Here is a 22763-nt window from a genome sequence, read left to right as displayed (position 1 = left end):
TTATTGGTCAGAGCCTTTAAATTGTGGACTATTTGTAACCATGTTTTGTTGTATTTGCTAGTTACTGTGGAATATATGTAACATGTAACCATCAATTTTAATTGGTATTTATTAATGGCTATTTGTCAAATAGATTTTTACTACTTTGACATTTATATTGATTTAAAACATATGACAAACTGTTAATGGCAAATATTTCTATGACAATAGTGACATATTAATCAGATTTTATACACATAATCAGAAACATTATATCCCAAATGCCCTTCAATGAGTAGAAAAATCTACATCCATGTTCTACGAAACAGTTTCTTCCCACTATACACCTATCAGCCATAACATTAAAACCACCTCCTTATTTCTACACTTACCATATAGAAGCACTTTGTCGTTCTACAATTACTGACTGTAGTCCATCTGTTTCTCTACATACTTTTTTAGCCTGCTTTCACCCTGTTCTGCAATGGTCAGGATCCCCACAGAACCACCACAGAGCAGGTATTACTTAGGTGGTGGATCATTCTCAGCACTGCAGTGACTATGACATGGTGGTGGTGTGTTAGTGTGTGTTGTGCTGGTATGGGTGGATCAGACACAGCAATGCTGCTGTCACTCACTGTCCACTCTATTAGACACTCCTACCTTGTTGGTCCACCTTGTAGATGTAAAGTCAGAGACGATCGCTCATCTATTGCTGCTGTTTGAGTTGGTCATCTTCTACACCTTCATCAGTGGTCACAGGACGCTGCCCACGGGGCGCTGTTGGCTGGATATTTTTGGTTGGTGGACTATTCTCAGTCCAACAGTGACACTGAGGTGTTTAAAAACTCCAGCAGCGCTGCTGTGTCTGATCCGCGCATACCAGTACAACACACACTAACACACCACCACCATGTCAGTGTCACTGCAGTGCTGAGAATCATCCACCACCCAAATAATACCTACTCTGTAGTGGTCCTGACCATTGAGTGTTTGTAAACTCCAGTGTTGTTTAGGCTGTATACTTTAGGTCATTGTCATCTTGAACTTAGAACTGCTATGGTTCAAGGTGTGCCAAACTTTTTCTATTTTAAAATGATTAAGGCCACTGTGTCAAAACTGGGAACACTTAAGGTCTGATCTAAGTCTTGCTACAATTTGATTGTGTAAATCCACAGACAGTTCCTTGGACTTCATGGATTGGCTTTTGTCTTCACAGTGCAGTGTAAATTATGGGTCAATTTAAATTGCAACATGTGTACTACAACCCAGTTCTACTCATTTCCATGATAATTAAAGCAACCAGAATGCACCGGAAGTGCCACAGCAAGGTTTTTTTTATTTTTTTTATCCATGTTTCAAATTCTTTTTAAAAAATCATTAGCATCATTATGGGTGATTATTGTATTATGAATTTGTTTTTGAATGGACATAGCTGCCATTTTACCGATCAATCTAAACTGAGCCGTTTTTAATTTATCTACATCAGTGTGACAACACATCAGCAGGAGCTATGCATTTTACATCTGCCTGAAAAACAGTCTCAAACAAATGGCAACAAACTAAAAGCTTTTATGTGTCAAAACAGCACTTAAGGTTTAAAGCTTGCCATTAAACAAGGAGGTGGATGATAAACATGCAAAAATAATGAGGAAAACACCATTTGTGGCAGATTAAATGGTTATTTATTGTTTTGGTACATTCAGCTGCAATAAACTACAGATTTTTTCTTAAACATTGATTATTGCCTTTATTTATTGATGAACAACTTCTGTTTAACACTGACCTTATGTTTTGAGGTGAAACTATGAGACAGCCTCAGTTTTTTTCGGTGCCGCACAAATATCATCTTGGAGTTGTATTACTAATGGTGTATATATTTATATGTATCAACATCTTCAATTGTGTGTGCGTGCTTTCGTATACACACTTATCAACCAAGTAACGGATTCCTCTATACACACTCACCCATCCCTGAAGCGGCACCTTGCCACACTTCCAAATTCTCTAAACGGTGACAGAATTCTGCAACTGTATAACTTAATTAATTTCTTGTAACTTTTTTAGGACAGGCTGTGTTAGGTGCTGCCTTCTATGTGCATGTTTAAATAAATGCTGTATCATCAGTATTTCATGGTCTGTTAAAAAAGTGAGACACACAGAAACTAACAAAACCAGGATCCTTTATTTGACATTTGTTTACAAAAAAGCAGATGTTAAGTGCATCAGTTTGATCATGTGGAATGATTGTTCAAGATGGACCCAAGGTGTGATGCTTTGCCAACCACTACAAAGTAGGAAGGAGTCGACTTTGAGCACCGAAAACTATGCAGTAAAAATAGTGGTACAACACACCTTTTAACCCCCAGAAACCCACAGTCCTGTTTCTCCCCTTAGGGTAATTTCACTCTTTTACAATAGCAAAAGGGTTATCCACTTCAATCTTGCCACAATCATGGATGGTGACATCTTTTAATGGTTTATCTCTGCCATCTGTCTTTGTGCTCTCGATCTTTCTGACCACATCCTGCAACAACAACAACAAAATAATAATCAGTAAAAAGTGCCAGTAGAAAGCATGTGCATATGACCATAGGTGTTACTTCGATTAAGACTCTTAGTTCCTAATTAAACAGTAACTCACCATGCCCTCAAGAATCTTGCCAAAGACAACATGTTTGCCATCGAGCCATGGTGTCTGCACAGTGGTGATGAAGAACTGTGAGCCGTTAGTGTCCTTGCCTGCATTGGCCATGCTCAACCATCCTGGGCCATAGTGCTTCAGCTTGAAGTTCTCATCAGGGAAGCGGTCACCGTAGATGCTCTTGCCTTTTGATACCAGAAAACAGGACGACACACATTTAAATTTACTAATAAGATTAAAATTCTGCATACTTCAGGACAATTCAAAGCAGTTTCTGCTACAATATTGGCCAGATTCATAATATACATTGTCTGGTGACAATATCAAGCAGCAGTATGGATTTAAACTGCCAAAATCAAATCATTAAAATGTCCTGCTATATATTGTAAGAATAGTATATTGTACTAGGATGAACTTCTCCTTCTAAAGGGACAACTGCACCCTGCAGTGGTAAGTTAGCAGCTAAGGAACTATACTAGTAATTGAAGGTCACTGGTTCAAGCCCTACCACTTTCAGGTTGCCATTGTTAGGCCCTTGATCAAGGCCCTTAATCCTTAAGTTCTTGGATTGTATTTGGACATCCCTCCACAACACAACGGAGCTACTGGATGGCCTCACTGTCTGGCATTTAGGCCTGTACGTTTTTTGGTGTAGGTTACATTCTGTTTAAAGTAACTGTAGAGTGAGTGTGCTTCATACCTCCAGTTCCATCACCTCTGGTGAAGTCACCTCCCTGAATCATGAAGTCTTTAATGACACGGTGGAACTTGCTGCCCTTGTAACCAAATCCTTTCTGTTGAGGTAAAAGTTTATAGCACTTAGTATCAACCCTCTATACTGAATAAGTATTTAATATAAAAGTCTACTTGTTAAAACATTAAAGATTAGTGTGTGCACCTCTCCTGTTGCCAGAGTGATGAAATTCTCTGTGGTCTTTGGGACGGTCTTTCCGAACACGCCGATGACGATACGCCCTGCATCCTCATCTCCAATACGGATATCGAAATATACCTGAAAATACAGAATAGTGTTTTGTGTATGCATCATTGGAATGATGATTTCATTCCTATGTGACATACGCTAAAGGTATCAATTTGTTACTGACTTTTAGTCCCTTGAAAGCAGAGGACTTGATATCTCAGTACTAGAGGGGTAAAAAATTTTTTTCCAAAAACAACTTAATGCACTCGGTTGAGTCATGTACATTTTTACAACAGGGGAAAAAGGTTAGCTAGCCTGATCTGTTATGATCCAAGTAAGACAAGATCACATTGTTCTGTACATCACATAGAAGGGGAGAAGGAGACATTGCTCCACACACTTGAAGTTTATCATGGACTTTGGAGCACATTCAGAATAAGTAAGCCACGTTTATCAATTAAGGGCATATACTTGTTAACTTGAGAAATAACTTAGGTGTTTAGCACAAGTTGTTGGTCTGTATTTTATGTGTGTGTGTGTGTGTGTGTGTATATATGTATATGTATATATATTTATATTAGGGCTGTCACACGAATACAATTTTTTATCGAGATTAAAGAACAAAATTAATCGCGATTAATCGTGATTAAAATGTTTAATCGTGTGACAGCCCTAATATATATGTATTCATCTCAATTAATCGCAAACTAATGATTAAGCAACATTTGAACAGTTATGCACATTGTTATTGCAAGAACGTGTTTACCAATAAAACATTCATAAAATATGATAATTATTACATCTAAATTCATTGTAGAAAGCACATTATCTGACAAAAGTGAGGATCTTTTCCTGTTCATGACCCTGACACTGAAAACAGGTGCACCAATCATAATGTTTTGATCTAATATAAGGCATCAATAAAGCATCAAAACACAGATATGATTATTTCATAGATCTATTAAGAAAACCCTTTAATACTGTGTTTGTGCAGAAAGAATACTGGGAAATACTGTTCTAAATTACCATTTAAACACCTATAAATACCTCAAGTTAGCAGACATTATCTATACGTAATTGACTGTAGCTATAAAAAAAGTGTTAATTAAAACAGTCCATGTGAACGCTTAGTCCATATAAATATCAGATACGATTGTGTTTTTAGAAAACTACAAACATCACAAATATAAATCATGTTTATAACCATGTGATAGAATAACCTGAATGAACTGTAGAGATGAAACATCACGCAGTTTCACTTTTTTACCGGAGGGAAGGAGGCGGAGCTACGCGGTTTTGATGGACAGCTCTAGCAGCCAATGGAGATACTCGTTACAAAGCTTGCGTGATTTTATTCATCTTTTCATCAACACGTAAAAAAAGTGAAAACCGCTTTTCATCGGACAGTTCATGCGCTTTACATCCTAATTCATCTAAAATACAGTTAATTACCACAGAGACACATGTATGTGGCACAAACAGCCAAATACAAATAGTTAGATAAATTTTTTTAATCTTGATTAATTTTTTTAATCGCGATTAAAATTTTAATATATATATATATATATATATATATATATACACATACATACAGTATATGACAGCAAAGTAAAAGGAATTGTAGTTTTTTGCTGCTTAATTGAGCTCAGAACTACATTTCCCGTTTAGCACGGGGAGCGCCTGGCAAATCAGATCCTGCCAAATCATCCGGGCATTCCTGCACACTGCGCCTTTAAAACTAACCAAAGGGAGAGTCACGTTCTAATAAGAGATTTTTTTTCCGAATAAGAACAAAGACCAGACGATTAGATTTGCAAATGAGCGACGTCCATCCAACTAGACAATGGCTGTCTACTGTATAGCGCAGAAGTTAATGGGATTTGTAGTTTATAACAGTCAAATTACAATGCAGTTAATGTTATTTGAATCAGCTTGGTGAAAATAATACATACTGTATATTAAGGGTGTTGCACACAATCCTGAATATGTTATTTAACCAGTTAAACATTCCAATGTTTACCTTGTATTGTATTTTATTGTGACACTGAGACTAATGCACATCTTAGCCTATACAGACATGATAATGTATTGTTATACAGATAATGAACACAGCTTCAGCAATGAGAGATACTGCTAATGCGCCACTGCGGTTGCGCAGTAGCCGAGTTTACGCGGACGTGGCCTAAACGCCATTGCACATCAGAATGCACACATCCCTACTCGATCCAAAATAGATTATTGCAATGATGTTCTGCGCAAAGGTAAACATTATGCATGCAATCTGACTGGTGCTGGTCATTCAACAAACACTGCATTTAACAGCTGAGGAAATCAACCTATCAGAACATGATAAGTCATTTTGTTTACGCTACTGAACAATAGTTAAGCTACATTTCTTATAGTGGTATTAAAATGTAAGTGTAGACGCGTTTAGCTAGTTAAACCTGCATGAATTACAGCTGTGTGCATGAACAATAACGCTTTATGTCGCATTGCACTACAGGCCCTGCACACACAATGTTAGCTTTACCTTGGCTGTTACTTTAGGTCCTTTCTTTTTCTCATCAGCCTGAGAACCATTCGGCAGCATCAGGAAAAACACCGAAGCAACAATAATCGTAACCGCCAATAAGAACTTCATCTTTCTCTCACAAACCCGCACCATGAACAGACCCACAACTGTACAGTGAGGGGCTAAATGTTGCAGCTGGGCACAGGGGAGGGGGAGGAGACAAGAGTGTCCACGCAGCACTTTTTATCCCACCTCATTCCGTCATGCACCGCCTTACGCACTGCTATTGGATACTTTGTATCACTTTTCAATCACTGCTAGCATAAGTGAATGTGGTTCAACGACTTTCATTGTCTGTTTTACCACCGCTTTATCCTGGTCAGGGTCGCAGTGGGTGCAATTCTCTGGGCGAAAGGTAGGAAACAACCTGAAAAAGTCCAGGGTAAACACACAAACACGGGGCAATATTGTATCTCCAATAAACCTGACTGCAGTCCCAAAAGAAACCCACTTGGTCACAGGGAGAACATGCAAACTCCACACAGAAAGGACCCAAATCACTCCACCTGGGTATAGATCACAGGACCTACTTGCTGTGAGGTGACAGTGCTACCCACCGAGCCACTGTGCCACTCGCATTTATTTGTAATTACATTTAAGTTTAATATATATCTAACCCCCCTATATATATATATATATATATATATATATATACAGTGTATCACAAAAGTGAGTACACCCCCCACATTTCTGCAGATATTTAAGTATATCTTTTCATGGGACAACACTGACAAAATGACACTTTGACACAATGAAAAGTAGTCTGTGTGCAGCTTATATAACAGTGTAAATTTATTCTTCCTTCAAAATGACTCAATATACAGCCATTAATGTCTAAACCACCGGCAACAAAAGTGAGTACACCCCTTAGTGAAAGTTCCTGAAGTGTCAATATTTTGTGTGGCCACCATTATTTCCCAGAACTGCCTTAACTCTCCTGGGCATGGAGTTTACCAGAGCTTCACAGGTTGCCACTGGAATGCTTTTCCACTCCTCCATGACGACATCACGGAGCTGGCGGATATTCGAGACTTTGCGCTCCTCCACCTTCCGCTTGAGGATGCCCTATTGATGTTCTATTGGGTTTAGGTCTGGAGACATGCTTGGCCAGTCCATCACCTTTACCCTCAGCCTTTTCAATAAAGCAGTGGTCGTCTTAGAGGTGTGTTTGGGGTCATTATCATGCTGGAACACTGCCCTGCGACCCAGTTTCTGGAGGGAGGGGATCATGCTCTGCTTCAGTATTTCACAGTACATATTGGAGTTCATGTGTCCCTCAATGAAATGTAACTCCCCAACACCTGCTGCACTCATGCAGCCCCAGACCATGGCATTCCCACCACCATGCTTGACTGTAGGCATGACACACTTATCTTTGTACTCCTCACCTGATTGCCGCCACACATGCTTGAGACCATCTGAACCAAACAAATTGATCTTGGTCTCATCAGACCATAGGACATGGTTCCAGTAATCCATGTCCTTTGTTGACATGTCTTCAGCAAACTGTTTGCGGGCTTTCTTGTGTAGAGACTTCAGAAGAGGCTTCCTTCTGGGGTGACAGCCATGCAGACCAATTTGATGTAGTGTGCGGCGTATGGTCTGAGCACTGACAGGCTGACCCCCCACCTTTTCAATCTCTGCAGCAATGCTGACAGCACTCCTGCGCCTATCTTTCAAAGACAGCAGTTGGATGTGACGCTGAGCACGTGCACTCAGCTTCTTTGGACGACCAACGCGAGTCTGTTCTGAGTGGAACCTGCTCTTTTAAAACGCTGGATGATCTTGGCCACTGTGCTGCAGCTCAGTTTCAGGGTGTTGGCAATCTTCTTGTAGCCTTGGCCATCTTCATGTAGCGCAACAATTCGTCTCAGAGAGTTCTTTGCCATGAGGTGCCATGTTGGAACTTTCAGTGACCAGTATGAGAGAGTGTGAGAGCTGTACTACTAAATTAAACACACCTGCTCCCTATGCACACCTGAGACCTAGTAACACTAGTAAAACAAATCACATGACATTTTGGAGGGAAAATGACAAGCAGTGCTCAATTTGGACATTTAGGGGTGTAGTCTCTTAGGGGTGTACTCACTTTTGTTGCCGGTGGTTTAGACATTAATGGCTGTATATTGAGTTATTTTGAGGGAAGAATAAATTTACACTGTTATATAAGCTGCACACAGACTACTTTTCATTGTGTCAAAGTGTCATTTTGTCAGTGTTGTCCCATGAAAAGATATATTTAAATATCTGCAGAAATGTGAGGGGTGTACTCACTTTTGTGATACACTGTATATATATATATATATATACAGTGTATCACAAAAGTGAGTACACCCCTCACATTTCTGCAAATATTTCATTATATCTTTTCATGGGACAACACTATAGACATGAAACTTGGATATAACTTAGAGTAGTCAGTGTACAGCTTGTATAGCAGTGTAGATTTACTGTCTTCTGAAAATAACTCAACACACAGCCATTAATGTCTAAATAGCTGGCAACATAAGTGAGTACACCCCACAGTGAACATGTCCAAATTGTGTCCAAATTGTGCCCAAATGTGTCGTTGTCCCTCCCTGGTGTCATGTGTCAAGGTCCCAGGTGTAAATGGGGAGCAGGGCTGTTAAATTTGGTGTTTTGGGTACAATTCTCTCATACTGGCCACTGGATATTCAACATGGCACCTCATGGCAAAGAACTCTCTGAGGATGTGAGAAATAGAATTGTTGCTCTCCACAAAGATGGCCTGGGCTATAAGAAGATTGCTAACACCCTGAAACTGAGCTACAGCATGGTGGCCAAGGTCATACAGCGGTTTTCCAGGACAGGTTCCACTCGGAACAGGCTTCGCCAGGGTCGACCAAAGAAGTTGAGTCCACGTGTTCGGCGTCATATCCAGAGGTTGGCTTTAAAAAATAGACACATGAGTGCTGCCAGCATTGCTGCAGAGGTTGAAGACGTGGGAGGTCAGCCTGTCAGTGCTCAGACCATACGCCGCACACTGCATCAACTCGGTCTGCATGGTCGTCATCCCAGAAGGAAGCTGACGCACAAGAAAGCCCGCAAACAGTTTGCTGAAGACAAGCAGTCCAAGAACATGGATTACTGGAATGCCCTGTGGTCTGACGAGACCAAGATAAACTTGTTTGCCTCAGATGGTGTCCAGCATGTGTGGCGGCGCCCTGGTGAGAAGTACCAAGACAACTGTATCTTGCCTACAGTCAAGCATGGTGGTGGTAGCATCATGGTCTTGGGCTGCATGAGTGTTGCTGGCACTGGGGATCTGCAGTTCATTGAGGGAAACATGAATTCCAACATGTACTGTGACATTCTGAAACAGAGCATGATCCCCTCCCTTTGAAAACTGGGCCTCATGGCAGTTTTCCAACAGGATAACGACCCCAAACACAACCTCCAAGATGACAACTGCCTTGCTGAGGAAGCTGAAGGTAAAGGTGATGGACTAAACCCAATTGAGCACCTGTGGCTCATCCTCAAGTGGAAGGTGGAGGAGTTCAAGGTGTCTAACATCCACCAGCTCCGTGATGTCATCATGGAGGAGTGGAAGAGGATTCCAGTAGCAACCTGTGCAGCTCTGGTGAATTCCATGTCCAGGAGGGTTAAGGCAGTGCTGGATAATAATGGTGGTCACACAAAATATTGACACTTTGGGCACAATTTGGACATGTTCACTGTGGGGTGTACTCACTTATGTTGCCAGCCATTTAGACATTAATGGCTGTGTGTTGAGTTATTTTCAGAAGACAGTAAATCTACACTGCTATACAAGTTGTACACTGACTACTCTAAGTTATATCCAAGTTTTATTTCTATAGTGTTGTCCCATGAAAATATATAATAAAATATTTGCAGAAATGTGAGGGGTGTACTCACTTTTGTGATACACTGTATATATATAGATGACACCTCACTGTCACTGCTGGACTGAGAATAGTCCACCAACCAAATATACCCAGCCAACAGCGCCCCGTGGGCAGCGTCCTTTGACCACTGATGAAGGTCTAGAAGATGATCAACTCAAACAGCAGCAATAGATGAGCGATCGTCTCTGACTTTACATCTACAAGGTGGATCAACTAGGTATTTAAAAACTCCAGCAGTGCTGCTGTGTCCGATCCACTCATACCAGCACAACACACACTAACATGGTAAGTGGAGCTGATAAATTGGACAGTGAGTGTAGAAACAAGAAGGTTTTAATATTATGGCTGATCGATGTATATCTATTATTTATTAGGATTTTAACATCATGTTTTACACTCTTTGGTTACATGCATGACAGAAATGGTAGTTAATTATTACACAAGATTCATTATATATATCTCGGCATCTTGCCTCACAGCCCTGGGTTTGATCCTAAGGTGGGGCGTCTGCGTGGGTTTCCTCCGGGAGCTCCGGTTTCCTTCCACAGTCCAAAGACATGCAAGTGAGGTAAATTGGAGATACAAAACATTGTCCATGACTGTGTTTGACATTAAAACTTGTGAACTGATGAATCTTGTGTAATTTGTAACTACCATTTCTGTCCTGAATGTAACCAAGGAGTGTATGTTAAAAACCTAATAAATAATAATTGTATTGTATATATATTGTGTGTGGTAGGTATATATTAAATTCAAATGTAATTACAAATAAATGCCAGTGGCACAGTGTCTCCATGGGTAGCACTGTCGCCTCACAGCAAGTAGGTCTTGGGATCGATACCCAGGTGGAGTGAATTGAGTACTTTCTGTGTAGAGTTTACATGTTCTCCCCGTGACCACGTGGGTTTCCTTCAGGCACTCCGGTTTCCACCTACAGTCCAAAGAAATGACATTCGGACACAGAAGCACTTCACTTGTTCTGTAGGCATAAATGAGCTTCATCGTCACCCAGTCAGCTGATTGTTGTGTGTTCGGGCAAGATTTAAAGATCATAAACTAACAATTCCTAAAATCAATTGTTGACCTGGCGTCAAGTCAGAACAAGTCAGTTCAATTCTTACAAGTAAATGAAGTTCTGTGGCTTTATATCTGAAGGTGTTTTAACTTGCAAATGCCACAGTTTTTATTTTCTATTTATAATTCTTTTAAATATAAGAGTAGTGTGCATTATCATTTGCAAAAAGTGTTGTTTAAATATATATTTGCTGCAAAAAAGTCATGCATGCATACAATTGTATTACTAATTACAAGAAACATGTAATCCCAGTTAAGCCCAGTTTGAGGTCTGTCCCAACTGTAAAGAAAGGAGGCGGGGCATGTTGCAATACGGGTGGGAAAAAGATAAACATCCCTACATGCTGAGACAAGTCCAAAAATATTCAAGCAAAAAATGCTGCTTCTAGAGCGACGCATTTGATTCTGATTGGACACTGATTTATCTCAGCATGATGATAAACCAATCATAATGAAACGCGTAAAGCGCGCACAGACTCACAACAGCAGATATCATTTACATTGCGTGTAGTGTTGTCAGTGACCACAACTTCATCTATGTACACTATACAGTAGTGATGGGAATTCCGGCTCTTTTTAGAGAGCCGGTTCTTTTGGCTCGACTCACTGAAAAGAGCCGGCTCTTTCGGCTCCCAAGTGGCTCCTTAGATTTTTTTGTTCCTTAAATAAATTTTTTACCAAATTACATGTAAAATTAATTACTAATGTAAAAACATTGTATTAAATGTTTATTATTTAAATGGCTTTATCTATATACTCAACATGAAACTACAACAATAAATTATAAAATACAAAACAAAGACCCATCTCAATTAGACCAAAAGGTCTGATTGTGTATATTACTTGTAAATTTGCATCTAGAGTGAAAGAACACATCAACAAAGCATCACTCAACAAAATATAAATGAAAATGTGCAAAACAAAAAAAAGAGCAGCATCCAGGTGACAGTATTTGTAAGTCTTTAGTGAAGATCCTGTTTCTCCCTCTTTCATCTGCCCTGTTTTTTTAAAAGATTCTCTCTGAGGGGACAGATGTTGCTACATTACATAGTCTATGTGCCATCACATGTATAAGATGTGGGTAGACTGAACACTTGGTCTCCCACAAGTTCAGTGGGTCTGAACTTCTCTGTAAAAGAGGTTCCTCGTGTCCAAACTTTACTATGTCTCCTCTCACTCATTTTCCTCACCTCTCCAGCGTGTAATGTCTGACTATGTAAAGCGCTGAGTTCTCTCTCTCTCCTGTTCGTGTGCACGCTGTCTGTGCATGCCACTATGCATCTTGACCAATCACGTGCGGCTTTAACAGAAAAAAAAACGGGGAAAAAACCCCGGAAAAAAACGAATCGGCTCCCAATCAGGAGCCGGATCCCGTCGTTCACTTTAAAGAGCCGGCTCTTAGAGCCGGATCGTTCGCGACCGACCCATCACTACTATACAGCCAAACCTCAGTCGACAACTGGAGACCACAAGCTTGTTAGACATCCCATTCCAAAACCCTGGGCATTACAACAGTCTTCATTCTACTAGGAAAGCTTTCCAGAAGATTTTGGAATGTGTCTGTGGGCACCGATGTATAAGAGGAAAAGACCTTTATGTTAATGTTCCAAACTATTCCGAAGCCGTTTAATGGGATTAGGGGTCTGTGCACACCATTTAAGTTCATCCAAACCAAAATTGTCAATCCTTCATCACCTCTTTATGGCACATAATTTATTTTAACTGACTTTATACAGCTGTCAAGTTTGTATAGACATACAAACTTACACACATACCCCAATTAACCTGACTGCAACTTGTGTTACATAAAACAGCAGTTATGTCAAATTCTGTGCTCCCAGCAATGCTCAGATATTGTGTTAAATCACAATAAAAAAACTACATGCAAGTACATGCTGTTAACGTTTATTAGTCTTGACATGTTGGCATGGCATCATATAAATCTTTAAAACACTTTCCCCTGTCTTATTACTTAATATTTATATAAAACATTTATTTAAAATTTCACAATTCTTTAAACACATTTTTTGGAAACAGAACTATACATCAAATAAACTGATTGTGCTCAGTCTAGACCCAAAATACTGAGCAAAAATCTCAGGATGACCTTTGTAGAACTGCGTCAGCAGACGCCTTTTCTCTTTCACCGAATATTTTGTGTTTTCATCAATATTCCTGAGCAGCACAAACAACTCATTCTTTGTTAGATCTTTTACAGTATCGCTGTACTCGTTGCTGGATATTTGCTGGCAGAATGCAGTACCTGTGGATAAAGAAAAAGCCATTACAAGAAAAAGTTAATACACAAGTTAAAGTTAATGTGAATACAGAACACTTCTGTAGTCATTTGCGAAAAATGCTAAAATACATCTGCATAAACGTTTTTTAATATATTTTGTTTATGCATTTTCTCCCCTTTTTCTCCCTTTTTAGCACGTCCAGTTGCAAGATTGAGTCATGCTTCCTCTCCACCAATGCTAATCCCTGCTTTGATTGAGGAGAACGAAGCTACATGCCCCCCTGACACGTGGGCAGCCTGCTGTATGCATCTTATCACCTACACTTTGATGAGTGCAGTGCAGCTCAGCGTTGTGTACAGAGAGAGACACCTTGAGAGCACTCTTTTCTCATCTCTGTGCATGCGCAATTAATCAGCCGGCAGAGTCGTAATTGCACCAGTCATGTGAGAGAGACACCCTGTCTGGCTTAGTCCCGCCCATATCTAAACAACAGGCCAATCGTTGTTCATGTGGCCGCTCAGCCTAACCGCAGGCAGAGCTAAGATTCGATACGATGTATTTGAGATCCCAGCTCTGGTTCCAGCATGTGTTTTTACTGCTGCGCCACCTGAGCGGCCTGCATAAACATTTTTTACTTCGAGGTTAAACTATAACGACTGTTTTATGACCCTAATATTTTAAAAGCACTGTTTTCATTTCATGGGCAACATCATTAGTTCAATGAAACTAAAGCCTCGAAATGTAAAGTGAAACATTTATTGCAATTTAATAAAAAAGGTCAAGCAAAATCATTTAAAACTGGAACATGATTTAAGTTGCTGAAAGACCACACATACACTTCTCAATTACTGACCAGCACAAGCACTTATAGCAACCCAAAGACTTGTGTAATCAGTATGTGATTACTTATAAGACATACTTTGCATGTTGGGGTCCTTCTTTTTCACAATATCATCCAGTTTGTCACTGACCAGTTTGTGTAGAGAACCTGGAATCTAAAAATGTTGGAAAGAAATTTCACAATGTTTGCAATGAAAGCACACTCAAGTTTTCACATGTCGAAAATAAGTCTGAAAATGAGAAACAGAAATGTATTGCAACAAGCTGTATGCTCTACCAAATCTGAACAGAGAGCGCAGCTTTGAAACAATCAGTGCAATCAAGTTCTAATGAAATCAAGACTGTATTACCTTAAAAATGTCCTCATAGTTATCTAGCATAAAGAGCAGCAGCAAATCCAGTTTTCCCTTTGGAAGATTTTTGCTTTGTATTATAGCTCTGCTAAATATCTTCTTTACATTCACCCGATTCTCAATCTGAAACACATTTTACAATGATTTAGTCAATAATACAAGTAAACGGTCAGATAAAAAAAGCCAAATGCTAATAAAGTTAAAGATATAGATATAAGTTTAATAAAGAGATAAAGTTTTGTCTCATCAGATCAGAGAATATTTTACATATTGTTTCAAACCCCCAAGTGGACAGTCATATACATTTTACCCAACAATGGCTTAAGTCCACCCAACAGGTTATTCCAGCTCTTTTAGAGTGACTTTTCTATTTATTTTCTATTTTTCCCACTTTTCCCCCTAATCTAGTCATGTCCAATTACCCTGATTATGTCCTCTATACTGATTCGACCCTTCACCGCTGACTGAGGATGCCTCTTAACTGACATATGCCCCCTCCGGCACATACAGTCAGTACAGACTGCATTTTTCACCTGCACGAGTCGAGTTCATAAACCGACGGGCACTATGTATGGAGGGCCACACCCCCATGAGCATTATTCCTCAGTTCTGTGCAGGCGCCATCAGTCAGCCAGCAGGGGCCGCAGTTGCACCAGTTATGAGGACCTATGGTCTGACTTTTCACCCCTATGAACAACAGCCAATCGTTGTTCATGCAGCTGCCAGCCGGAAAGGCAGAGCCGAGATTCGATACGATGTATTCGAAACCCCAACTGGTGTGCTAGCGTACTTTTTACTGCTGCGCCACCTGAGCGGCCCTATTGGGCTTTTTTTAACCTCCCTGCCAATGAGCCTCCTTGCCTGGATGGCCAACTCTTGTAATATTTTAGGCTTTGCCAACCTTAGTGTTCAAAATTTAGGCCACTGGTGTCTTGGAAACACTCAAGGCCTCAGATATTGTTTTGTATCCATGCTCTGGTCTCTGCCTTGTGACAGTTTGATTGTGTAGATCCACAGACAGTTCCTTGGACATCATGGCTTTATCACAAATGAACAAAGATTACTTATTTTTATTGCCTTTTTTATTATTTTTATGATTGAATTGTAAATAAATCTTTGGGCATTTTAGGCAGCTTTGTATAATTAATTGTATTTGGTGAAAAGGATACATTTTGAATAGATCAGTGTAATTAATCTACTTAGGAATGTAGCTAACAGTTTAGGAGCCATTATTTTTATAATAGTTATATATATTATTATATATATATATATATATATATATATATATATATATATATATATAGTATAATAGTTCTTTAGTTTTAATATTCCATTGATTGCTTGCTTACTTTTGTCATAACATTCCCAATCAGTTACTTATTTGTATTTCTAAGTATTCATTTTATATTTCTGACACATACAATCTAGGTACAAAAACGTCCTAACCTCTTTGTGAAGCCGAAAGTGTGCTGGATCCGCAGCCAATGACATGAATCTCAGCAGCCTGTAAAGCTCCTCTCTGTTAGCAGCAGAAAGCAACTTCAGACAGAGCTGCAGCACTTCCAGAGCCACAGAAAACTTCCCATTTACTGCAGATAAATCAGGAATGGATGCATTAATGACTAAAATCGGGGTCTAATCAAACCCCTCTCTGTACCACGCAACCTCCGAGCCTCTAGTCTCGCTCGACTTGAGCCTCCATCCAGGACTAAAGGAAGACAAGCATCAAGGCTCTTCTCTGTTCTAGCGCCCAAATGGTGAAACGAACTTCCTCTGTCTGTCCGAACATCTGAGTCTCTTGCTGTCTTTAAAAACCGATTAAAAACCCACCTTTTTACTAAACACTTAGGCTGACTTGTACTTATTTACTAACACTTTATTCCAATCTTTTCCATTTAAAAAAAAAATAGAAGCACTTCTGTAAGTCGCTCTGGATAAGAGCGTCTGCTAAATGCTGAAAATGTAATGTAAATGTAAACTGAAAAAAAAACATGCTTACATTTGCTTAAATATTTGGTAAGAGTGCTAAAATACCAAATGCATCATTTAGTACTGCTTTTATAACTTGCTTTTAACATTTAAAAACAGATGATTTAGAATGAGATAAAATGCTTCAAAAGTGGTTTAACAGAAGACACTTCGAAATACCAAGACATCAAAGAATAATAATCAAATAGCCCTTAAATAAATGTTCATGGTAACCATCAGTCATTCACGTCAACAGTAATTTGGAAAAGTTCTAACTTACCTAAAAGTTCTGTAACGTGAGTGTAGACATCACTCAGACCACTAGGAAGAAGAGGCTGGATATTAGCCTGTCCATAATGTTTAGTCAGAACATCAAAGAGCAGTGATTTGCATTGTTCAATGCCTGTGGGTGTGGAGTGGCCATGTCCTTCAGAATACTCATCCTCCTCTAGTGAGAGGTTGGGAAGCTCTCTGCTCACCTCAACAACCTGCTTATCTGGCAGAAAATCTAATAGCTCCAGTGCTGTCACAAGCCATTCATCACTTCTGCAGAAGGACACAGTCATTTTCCATTTATTAATGCAAACATGCAGTAATAAAACAAAGTCAGGCTATTTACATGTTTCAAGTTATTTAAATACTTTAAGTCATGATTTGGTTTTATTCTTAACCCTATGTAGAACATTTGAACTCACTGGGACTCTTTAAAAGCCTTGAGTATTTCTCTGTCCAGGTAGTTACTGGTGTATGGAAGGTCAGACTCATTATTGTTAGCACCAGGCAATTGAAACTCGCACTCTCCGCAGTCCAACACTCCATCCAGCAGTGGGAGCTCTACCAACTGCAGCAACCTCTGAACTGTCTGCTCCTGCCACACCTGATTGACCACTAAAAAAATTGAAAATTACTTTCTGTTATTATCCTTTACATAGATAGCTGGATAGATACTTCATTAACCCCAAATAACATTAAGGAAATTAACCTAGGCCTCCAACATTTGCCTTTTACCACAACTACTTGGGCATCAAATGCCTTTTGAGCTGCCTACACATTCTCTTCTTTCTATTTTGGGTTGTCTATAATCAAAGAATAAAGTACAGTATAAAAAACAGTATGACATTTCCAAATAGTTTCATTGTCTTACAGATCATGATTCTACAATTCACATAAACTTGATTGTCACTTTATAACCTCTAATTAGGCATTTAAAAAAACGTATAAGGCTACAACTGATAACATTATGCTGAAAGATGTTTCCCATAAGCCTCATTCTAATATTGTTCAGTTTAGAGCAGACACTTTAAGATATGAAGCTATTTGCATCACATGCCAGAGATTACTCATGTCAACACCTGCACAGTTGTACCAAGGGCTCATAAAGAAGTGGTCAAGGTCAGTAAACTTACCCTAAAATGAGGCAATATTACCTGACTGTGGCAGACACTCAGTTTGAAGAAAGCTAGGGCTAAGATCAAGCTCCTCCATAAGGATATCCATAATGAGGCCCGGTTTTACTGGAGTACTGTGGCAAAAAAAGGGATCAACCACCCTGCAAAGTCATCCAAAGTATAACTATTACAGTGCATTTTGAGTTACAGTAATTAGTAAGAAGGTGCAACTAATAACAACCAATATCATTAAAGAATTTGATTTAAAGTGTGTTAGACAAGAACATATTCTGGTTTTAATAAGGAAACAAAAAGGAGGTAGATACATACTTTAGGGGTTTCTACCTTTCTTAAGATTCTTTACTAGTCATTAAGTGAATTTAATATAACATTTAACTGCAGACTGCAATTTTTACTTATGGCAGAGCTTTGATTATTTATTAAAGGTGTCTGGCTGATCTGCTGTCTAGGAAAATAAACATGAAGACACACATACTACAAGAAAACAAAAGGTTTCCGAATGTAGTAGTCACATATCACGTGTTCTTAATTTCAGCTGCCATTTCAGATTCAATATGATCTTTCAGCAAACTAAAATGAATAAATCTACTAATCAAATGTGTGCACAAATGGCAACTACAATGTAAAACAAGCATGTAAAATTAAATTATAATTTAACGTAGGTCATTGTTTACTACTAACAATGAAGTAATTAAATAATATATAGAACCAAATATAATAATTTAAAATGATTTAGTATTTTATATACATTCACACTAGCATTAAAAAGAGGTTTTACTGACCCAAAATAAAAGGATATACAGTGTATCACAAAAGTGAGTACACCCCTCACATTTCTGCAAATATTTCATTATATCTTTTCATGGGACAACACTATAGACATGAAACTTGGATATAACTTAGAGTAGTCAGTGTACAACTTGTAGAGCAGTGTAGATTTACTGTCTTCTGAAAATAACTCAACACACAGCCATTAATGTCTAAATAGCTGGCAACATAAGTGAGTACACCCCACAGTGAACATGTCCAAATTGTGCCCAAATGTGTCGTTGTCCCTCCCTGGTGTCATGTGTCAAGGTCCCAGGTGTAAATGGGGAGCAGGGCTGTTAAATTTGGTGTTTTGGGTACAATTCTCTCATACTGGCCACTGGATATTCAACATGGCACCTCATGGCAAAGAACTCTCTGAGGATGTGAGAAATAGAATTGTTGCTCTCCACAAAGATGGCCTGGGCTATAAGAAGATTGCTAACACCCTGAAACTGAGCTACAGCATGGTGGCCAAGGTCATACAGCGGTTTTCCAGGACAGGTTCCACTCGGAACAGGCTTCGCCAGGGTCGACCAAAGAAGTCGAGTCCACGTGTTCGGCGTCATGCCAGCATTGCTGCAGAGGTTGAAGACGTGGGAGGTCAGCCTGTCAGTGCTCAGACCATACGCCGCACACTGCATCAACTCGGTCTGCATGGTCGTCATCCCAGAAGGAAGCTGACGCACAAGAAAGCCCGCAAACAGTTTGCTGAAGACAAGCAGTCCAAGAACATGGATTACTGGAATGCCCTGTGGTCTGACGAGACCAAGATAAACTTGTTTGGCTCAGATGGTGTCCAGCATGTGTGGCGGCGCCCTGGTGAGAAGTACCAAGACAACTGTATCTTGCCTACAGTCAAGCATGATGGTGGTAGCATCATGGTCTTGGGCTGCATAAGTGTTGCTGGCACTGGGGAGCTGCAGTTCATTGAGGGAAACATGAATTCCAACATGTACTGTGACATTCTGAAACAGAGCATGATCCCCTCCCTTCGAAAACTGGGCCTCATGGCAGTTTTCCAACAGGATAACGACCCCAAACACAACCTCCAAGATGACAACTGCCTTGCTGAGGAAGCTGAAGGTAAAGGTGATGGACTAAACCCAATTGAGCACCTGTGGCGCATCCTCAAGTGGAAGGTGGAGGAGTTCAAGGTGTCTAACATCCACCAGCTCTGTGATGTCATCATGGAGGAGTGGAAGAGGATTCCAGTAGCAACCTGTGCAGCTCTGGTGAATTCCATGCCCAGGAGGGTTAAGGCAGTGCTGGATAATAATGGTGGTCACACAAAATATTGACACTTTGGGCACATTTGGACATGTTCACTGTGGGGTGTACTCACTTACAGGGGTTGGACAAAATAACTGAAACACCTGTCATTTTAGTGTGGGAGGTTTCATGGCTAAATTGGACCAGTCTGGTGGCCAATCTTCATTAATTGCACATTGCACCAGTAAGAGCAGAGTGTGAAGGTTCAATTAGCAGGGTAAGAGCACAGTTTTGCTCAAAATATTGCAATGCACACAACATTATGGGTGACATACCAGAGTTCAAAAGAGGACAAATTGTTGGTGCACGTCTTGCTGGCGCATCTGTGACCAAGACAGCAAGTCTTTGTGATGTATCAAGAGCCACGGTATCCAGGGTAATGTCAGCATACCACCAAGAAGGACAAACCACATCCAACAGGATTAACTGTGGACGCAAGAGGAAGCTGTCTGAAAGGGATGTTCTGGTGCTAACCCGGATTGTATCCAAAAAACATAAAACCACGGCTGCCCAAATCACGGCAGAATTAAATGTGCACCTCAACTCTCCTGTTTCCACCAGAACTGTCCGTCGGGAGCTCCACAGGGTCAATATACACAGCCGGGCTGCTATAGCCAAACCTTTGGTCACTCGTGCCAATGCCAAACGTCGGTTTCAATGGTGCAAGGAGCGCAAATCTTGGGCTGTGGACAATGTGAAACATGTATTGTTCTCTGATGAGTCCACCTTTACTGTTTTCCCCACATCCGGGAGAGTTACAGTGTGGAGAAGCCCCAAAGAAGCGTACCACCCAGACTGTTGCATGCCCAGAGTGAAGCATGGGGGTGGATCAGTGATGGTTTGGGCTGCCATATCATGGCATTCCCTTGGCCCAATACTTGTGCTAGATGGGAGCGTCACTGCCAAGGACTACCGAACCATTCTGGAGGACCATGTGCATTCAATGGCGGTGCCGTGTATCAGGATGACAATGCACCAATACACACAGCAAGACTGGTGAAAGATTGGTTTGATGAACATGAAAGTGAAGTTGAACATCTCCCATGGCCTGCACAGTCACCAGATCTAAATATTATTGAGCCACTTTGGGGTGTTTTGGAGAAGCGAGTCAGGAAACGTTTTCCTCCACCAGCATCACGTAGTGACCTGGCCACTATCCTGCAAGAAGAATGGCTTAAAATCCCTCTGACCACTGTGCAGGACTTGTATATGTCATTTCCAAGACGAATTGACGCTGTATTGGCCGCAAAAGGAGGCCCTACACCATACTAATAAATTATTGTGGTCTAAAACCAGGTGTTTCAGTTATTTTGTCCAACCCCTGTATGTTGCCAGCCATTTAGACATTAATGGCTGTGTGTTGAGTTATTTTCAGAAGACAGTAAATCTACACTGCTATACAAGTTGTACACTGACTACTCTAAGTTATATCCAAGTTTCATGTCTATAGTGTTGTCCCATGAAAAGATATAATAAAATATTTGCAGAAATGTGAGGGGTGTACTCACTTTTGTGATACACTGTATGTATTAGTTTGTATACAGAGCTCAGAGTATTTGCCCCATGCGGATTTCTTCTATTTTTCAAATACTGTATGTTACAATACAGTATCTGCAATAAAGCTTCACACTGGGGACTGATGTCCGGACATTACTGGTATCAAGATTGGTAGTAAAACAGCGTGGGTGTGTAGTTTAATTGTCAACTAGGTTTATTAACACTTTATGTGACAAAGAACTAAACAGAACATGAACATGTATACCAAAACATAAAAATGTTAAGCTCACCACTCCAGCCTAACAACATATAAACCTAAGGTTTTGGTAGAGTATGTAAGGATATCATAAATAAAAAAATATTCAATATTTACCTGTGTTGGCTGTCTGCTTTTCTCTGTTGACAAGGGGAGGTGAATGTGTTTTCAGCATGACTTAGCACAGGGTTATGCGTGCTCAGGAATCTGTACAAGCTGCAGTCACTATCCTGAAATTCAGACACCTTGCTCTCTTTCCCAAACGATTTAGATGCTACTGCTTCAAACACTTTGCAATCCAGAAGAGCCTGACCCACACGCACCGCTTTGGCTCTGGGCACATTGGCATGCCCTAAAATCTTGCCCTGGTTGATGTAGGATTGGATTACAGTGACTGCATCAGAGCCTACAAAGCAATTGTCGTGCGATTTGAGAAAGTGGCGTCGCCGCTTGACCTTTACCTCTGACTGGAGGTGAGCTATGAGATTGCTCCAGATGAAGCTGGACTGGCATGGTTTATTGACTACTTGCTGCTCTGTAAAACAAGAAATCATTAGCTGATGTATAGGTTCCATTAGGCAAACTGACCTACCTGCCTGACCATACATTTATGTAGTTTAAGAAAACTGATTCTCCTTAAATAATACAGGGATAATTTGATGTTGCTATTATTACTACATATTTACAGTTCCATTGACAGAAGTGGTACTTTTCAGTGGTAAAAAAAAACTGCTTGCAGTGGTATTCATTTGTTTGAATGAGACACATATTATTAATACAACATTTACTCAGTAATATAGGTTAACATTAAGGGGCACTATAGGGAATACCAGGACCTTATATTAGTTTAGCGTGCAGTGTTATCACACGAAATGCCCTTTTACTTATGTATAACAGCAAAAAAATCAATAAAAGACATTTCTTCAGTTAATAATCACAAATAACCTGTGCTTACCGACAGGAGGGTGCATAGGGCTGTACATTTTCCCCATTAGTTTTAAAGCAGCTGCTCGCTCTCTTACAGACGCCATTTCTCTCCTTGC

At 40.0% G+C, this 22763-nt stretch overlaps 2 protein-coding genes across 3 annotated transcripts; both read right to left on the bottom strand.

Annotated features, from left to right (window-relative positions):
• Positions 1-2145: 2145 nt before the first annotated feature.
• On the bottom strand, positions 2146-6250 carry ppib (peptidylprolyl isomerase B (cyclophilin B)). The gene is made up of 5 exons (XM_062993541.1): positions 6076-6250; positions 3522-3635; positions 3324-3417; positions 2624-2808; positions 2146-2506 (listed from the first exon to the last, which is right to left on the bottom strand). Exons 1-5 carry the CDS (start codon positions 6208-6210, stop codon positions 2384-2386), a joined length of 651 nt encoding a protein of 216 aa, XP_062849611.1. The 5' UTR covers positions 6211-6250; the 3' UTR covers positions 2146-2383.
• Positions 6251-12995: 6745 nt separating this feature from the next.
• depdc7b (DEP domain containing 7, paralog b) lies at positions 12996-22763 on the bottom strand. Of its 2 annotated transcripts, none has more exons than XM_062993524.1 (9): positions 22676-22763; positions 21838-22255; positions 17907-18028; positions 17175-17367; positions 16760-17025; positions 15958-16100; positions 14509-14634; positions 14238-14313; positions 12996-13341 (listed from the first exon to the last, which is right to left on the bottom strand). In XM_062993524.1, exons 1-9 carry the CDS (start codon positions 22749-22751, stop codon positions 13118-13120), a joined length of 1644 nt encoding a protein of 547 aa, XP_062849594.1. In that variant the 5' UTR covers positions 22752-22763; the 3' UTR covers positions 12996-13117. The 2 variants fall into 2 exon arrangements, with proteins under 2 accessions (XP_062849594.1, XP_062849602.1); XM_062993532.1 differs by having other exon boundaries at positions 17907-18001.

This window comes from Trichomycterus rosablanca, chromosome 1 (assembly GCF_030014385.1).
Source record: "Trichomycterus rosablanca isolate fTriRos1 chromosome 1, fTriRos1.hap1, whole genome shotgun sequence".
Taxonomy (NCBI): domain Eukaryota; kingdom Metazoa; phylum Chordata; class Actinopteri; order Siluriformes; family Trichomycteridae; genus Trichomycterus; species Trichomycterus rosablanca.
Note: the sequence above shows the minus strand (reverse complement) of the source record. Positions and strands in the feature narration are given on the sequence as shown.

Bases quoted from the DNA above. Each gene is read 5' to 3' on its own strand.
- ppib (XM_062993541.1), bottom strand. From the start codon at position 6,210: ATGGTGCGGGTTTGTGAGAGAAAGATGAAGTTCTTATTGGCGGTTACG. The intron at 3,636-6,075 runs GTAAAGCTAACA...CTGTATTTTCAG, and splicing joins GACCTAAAGTAACAGCCAAG to GTATATTTCGATATCCGTAT. The intron at 2,507-2,623 runs GTGAGTTACTGT...TTGTTGTTGCAG, and splicing joins GCAAGATTCTTGAGGGCATG to GATGTGGTCAGAAAGATCGA.
- depdc7b (XM_062993524.1), bottom strand. From the start codon at position 22,751: ATGGCGTCTGTAAGAGAGCGAGCAGCTGCTTTAAAACTAATGGGGAAA. The intron at 18,029-21,837 runs GTAAATATTGAA...ATGACTTTGCAG, and splicing joins AAAGCAGACAGCCAACACAG to GGTGGTTGATCCCTTTTTTT. The intron at 14,314-14,508 runs GTAATACAGTCT...CAACATTTTTAG, and splicing joins ACTATGAGGACATTTTTAAG to ATTCCAGGTTCTCTACACAA.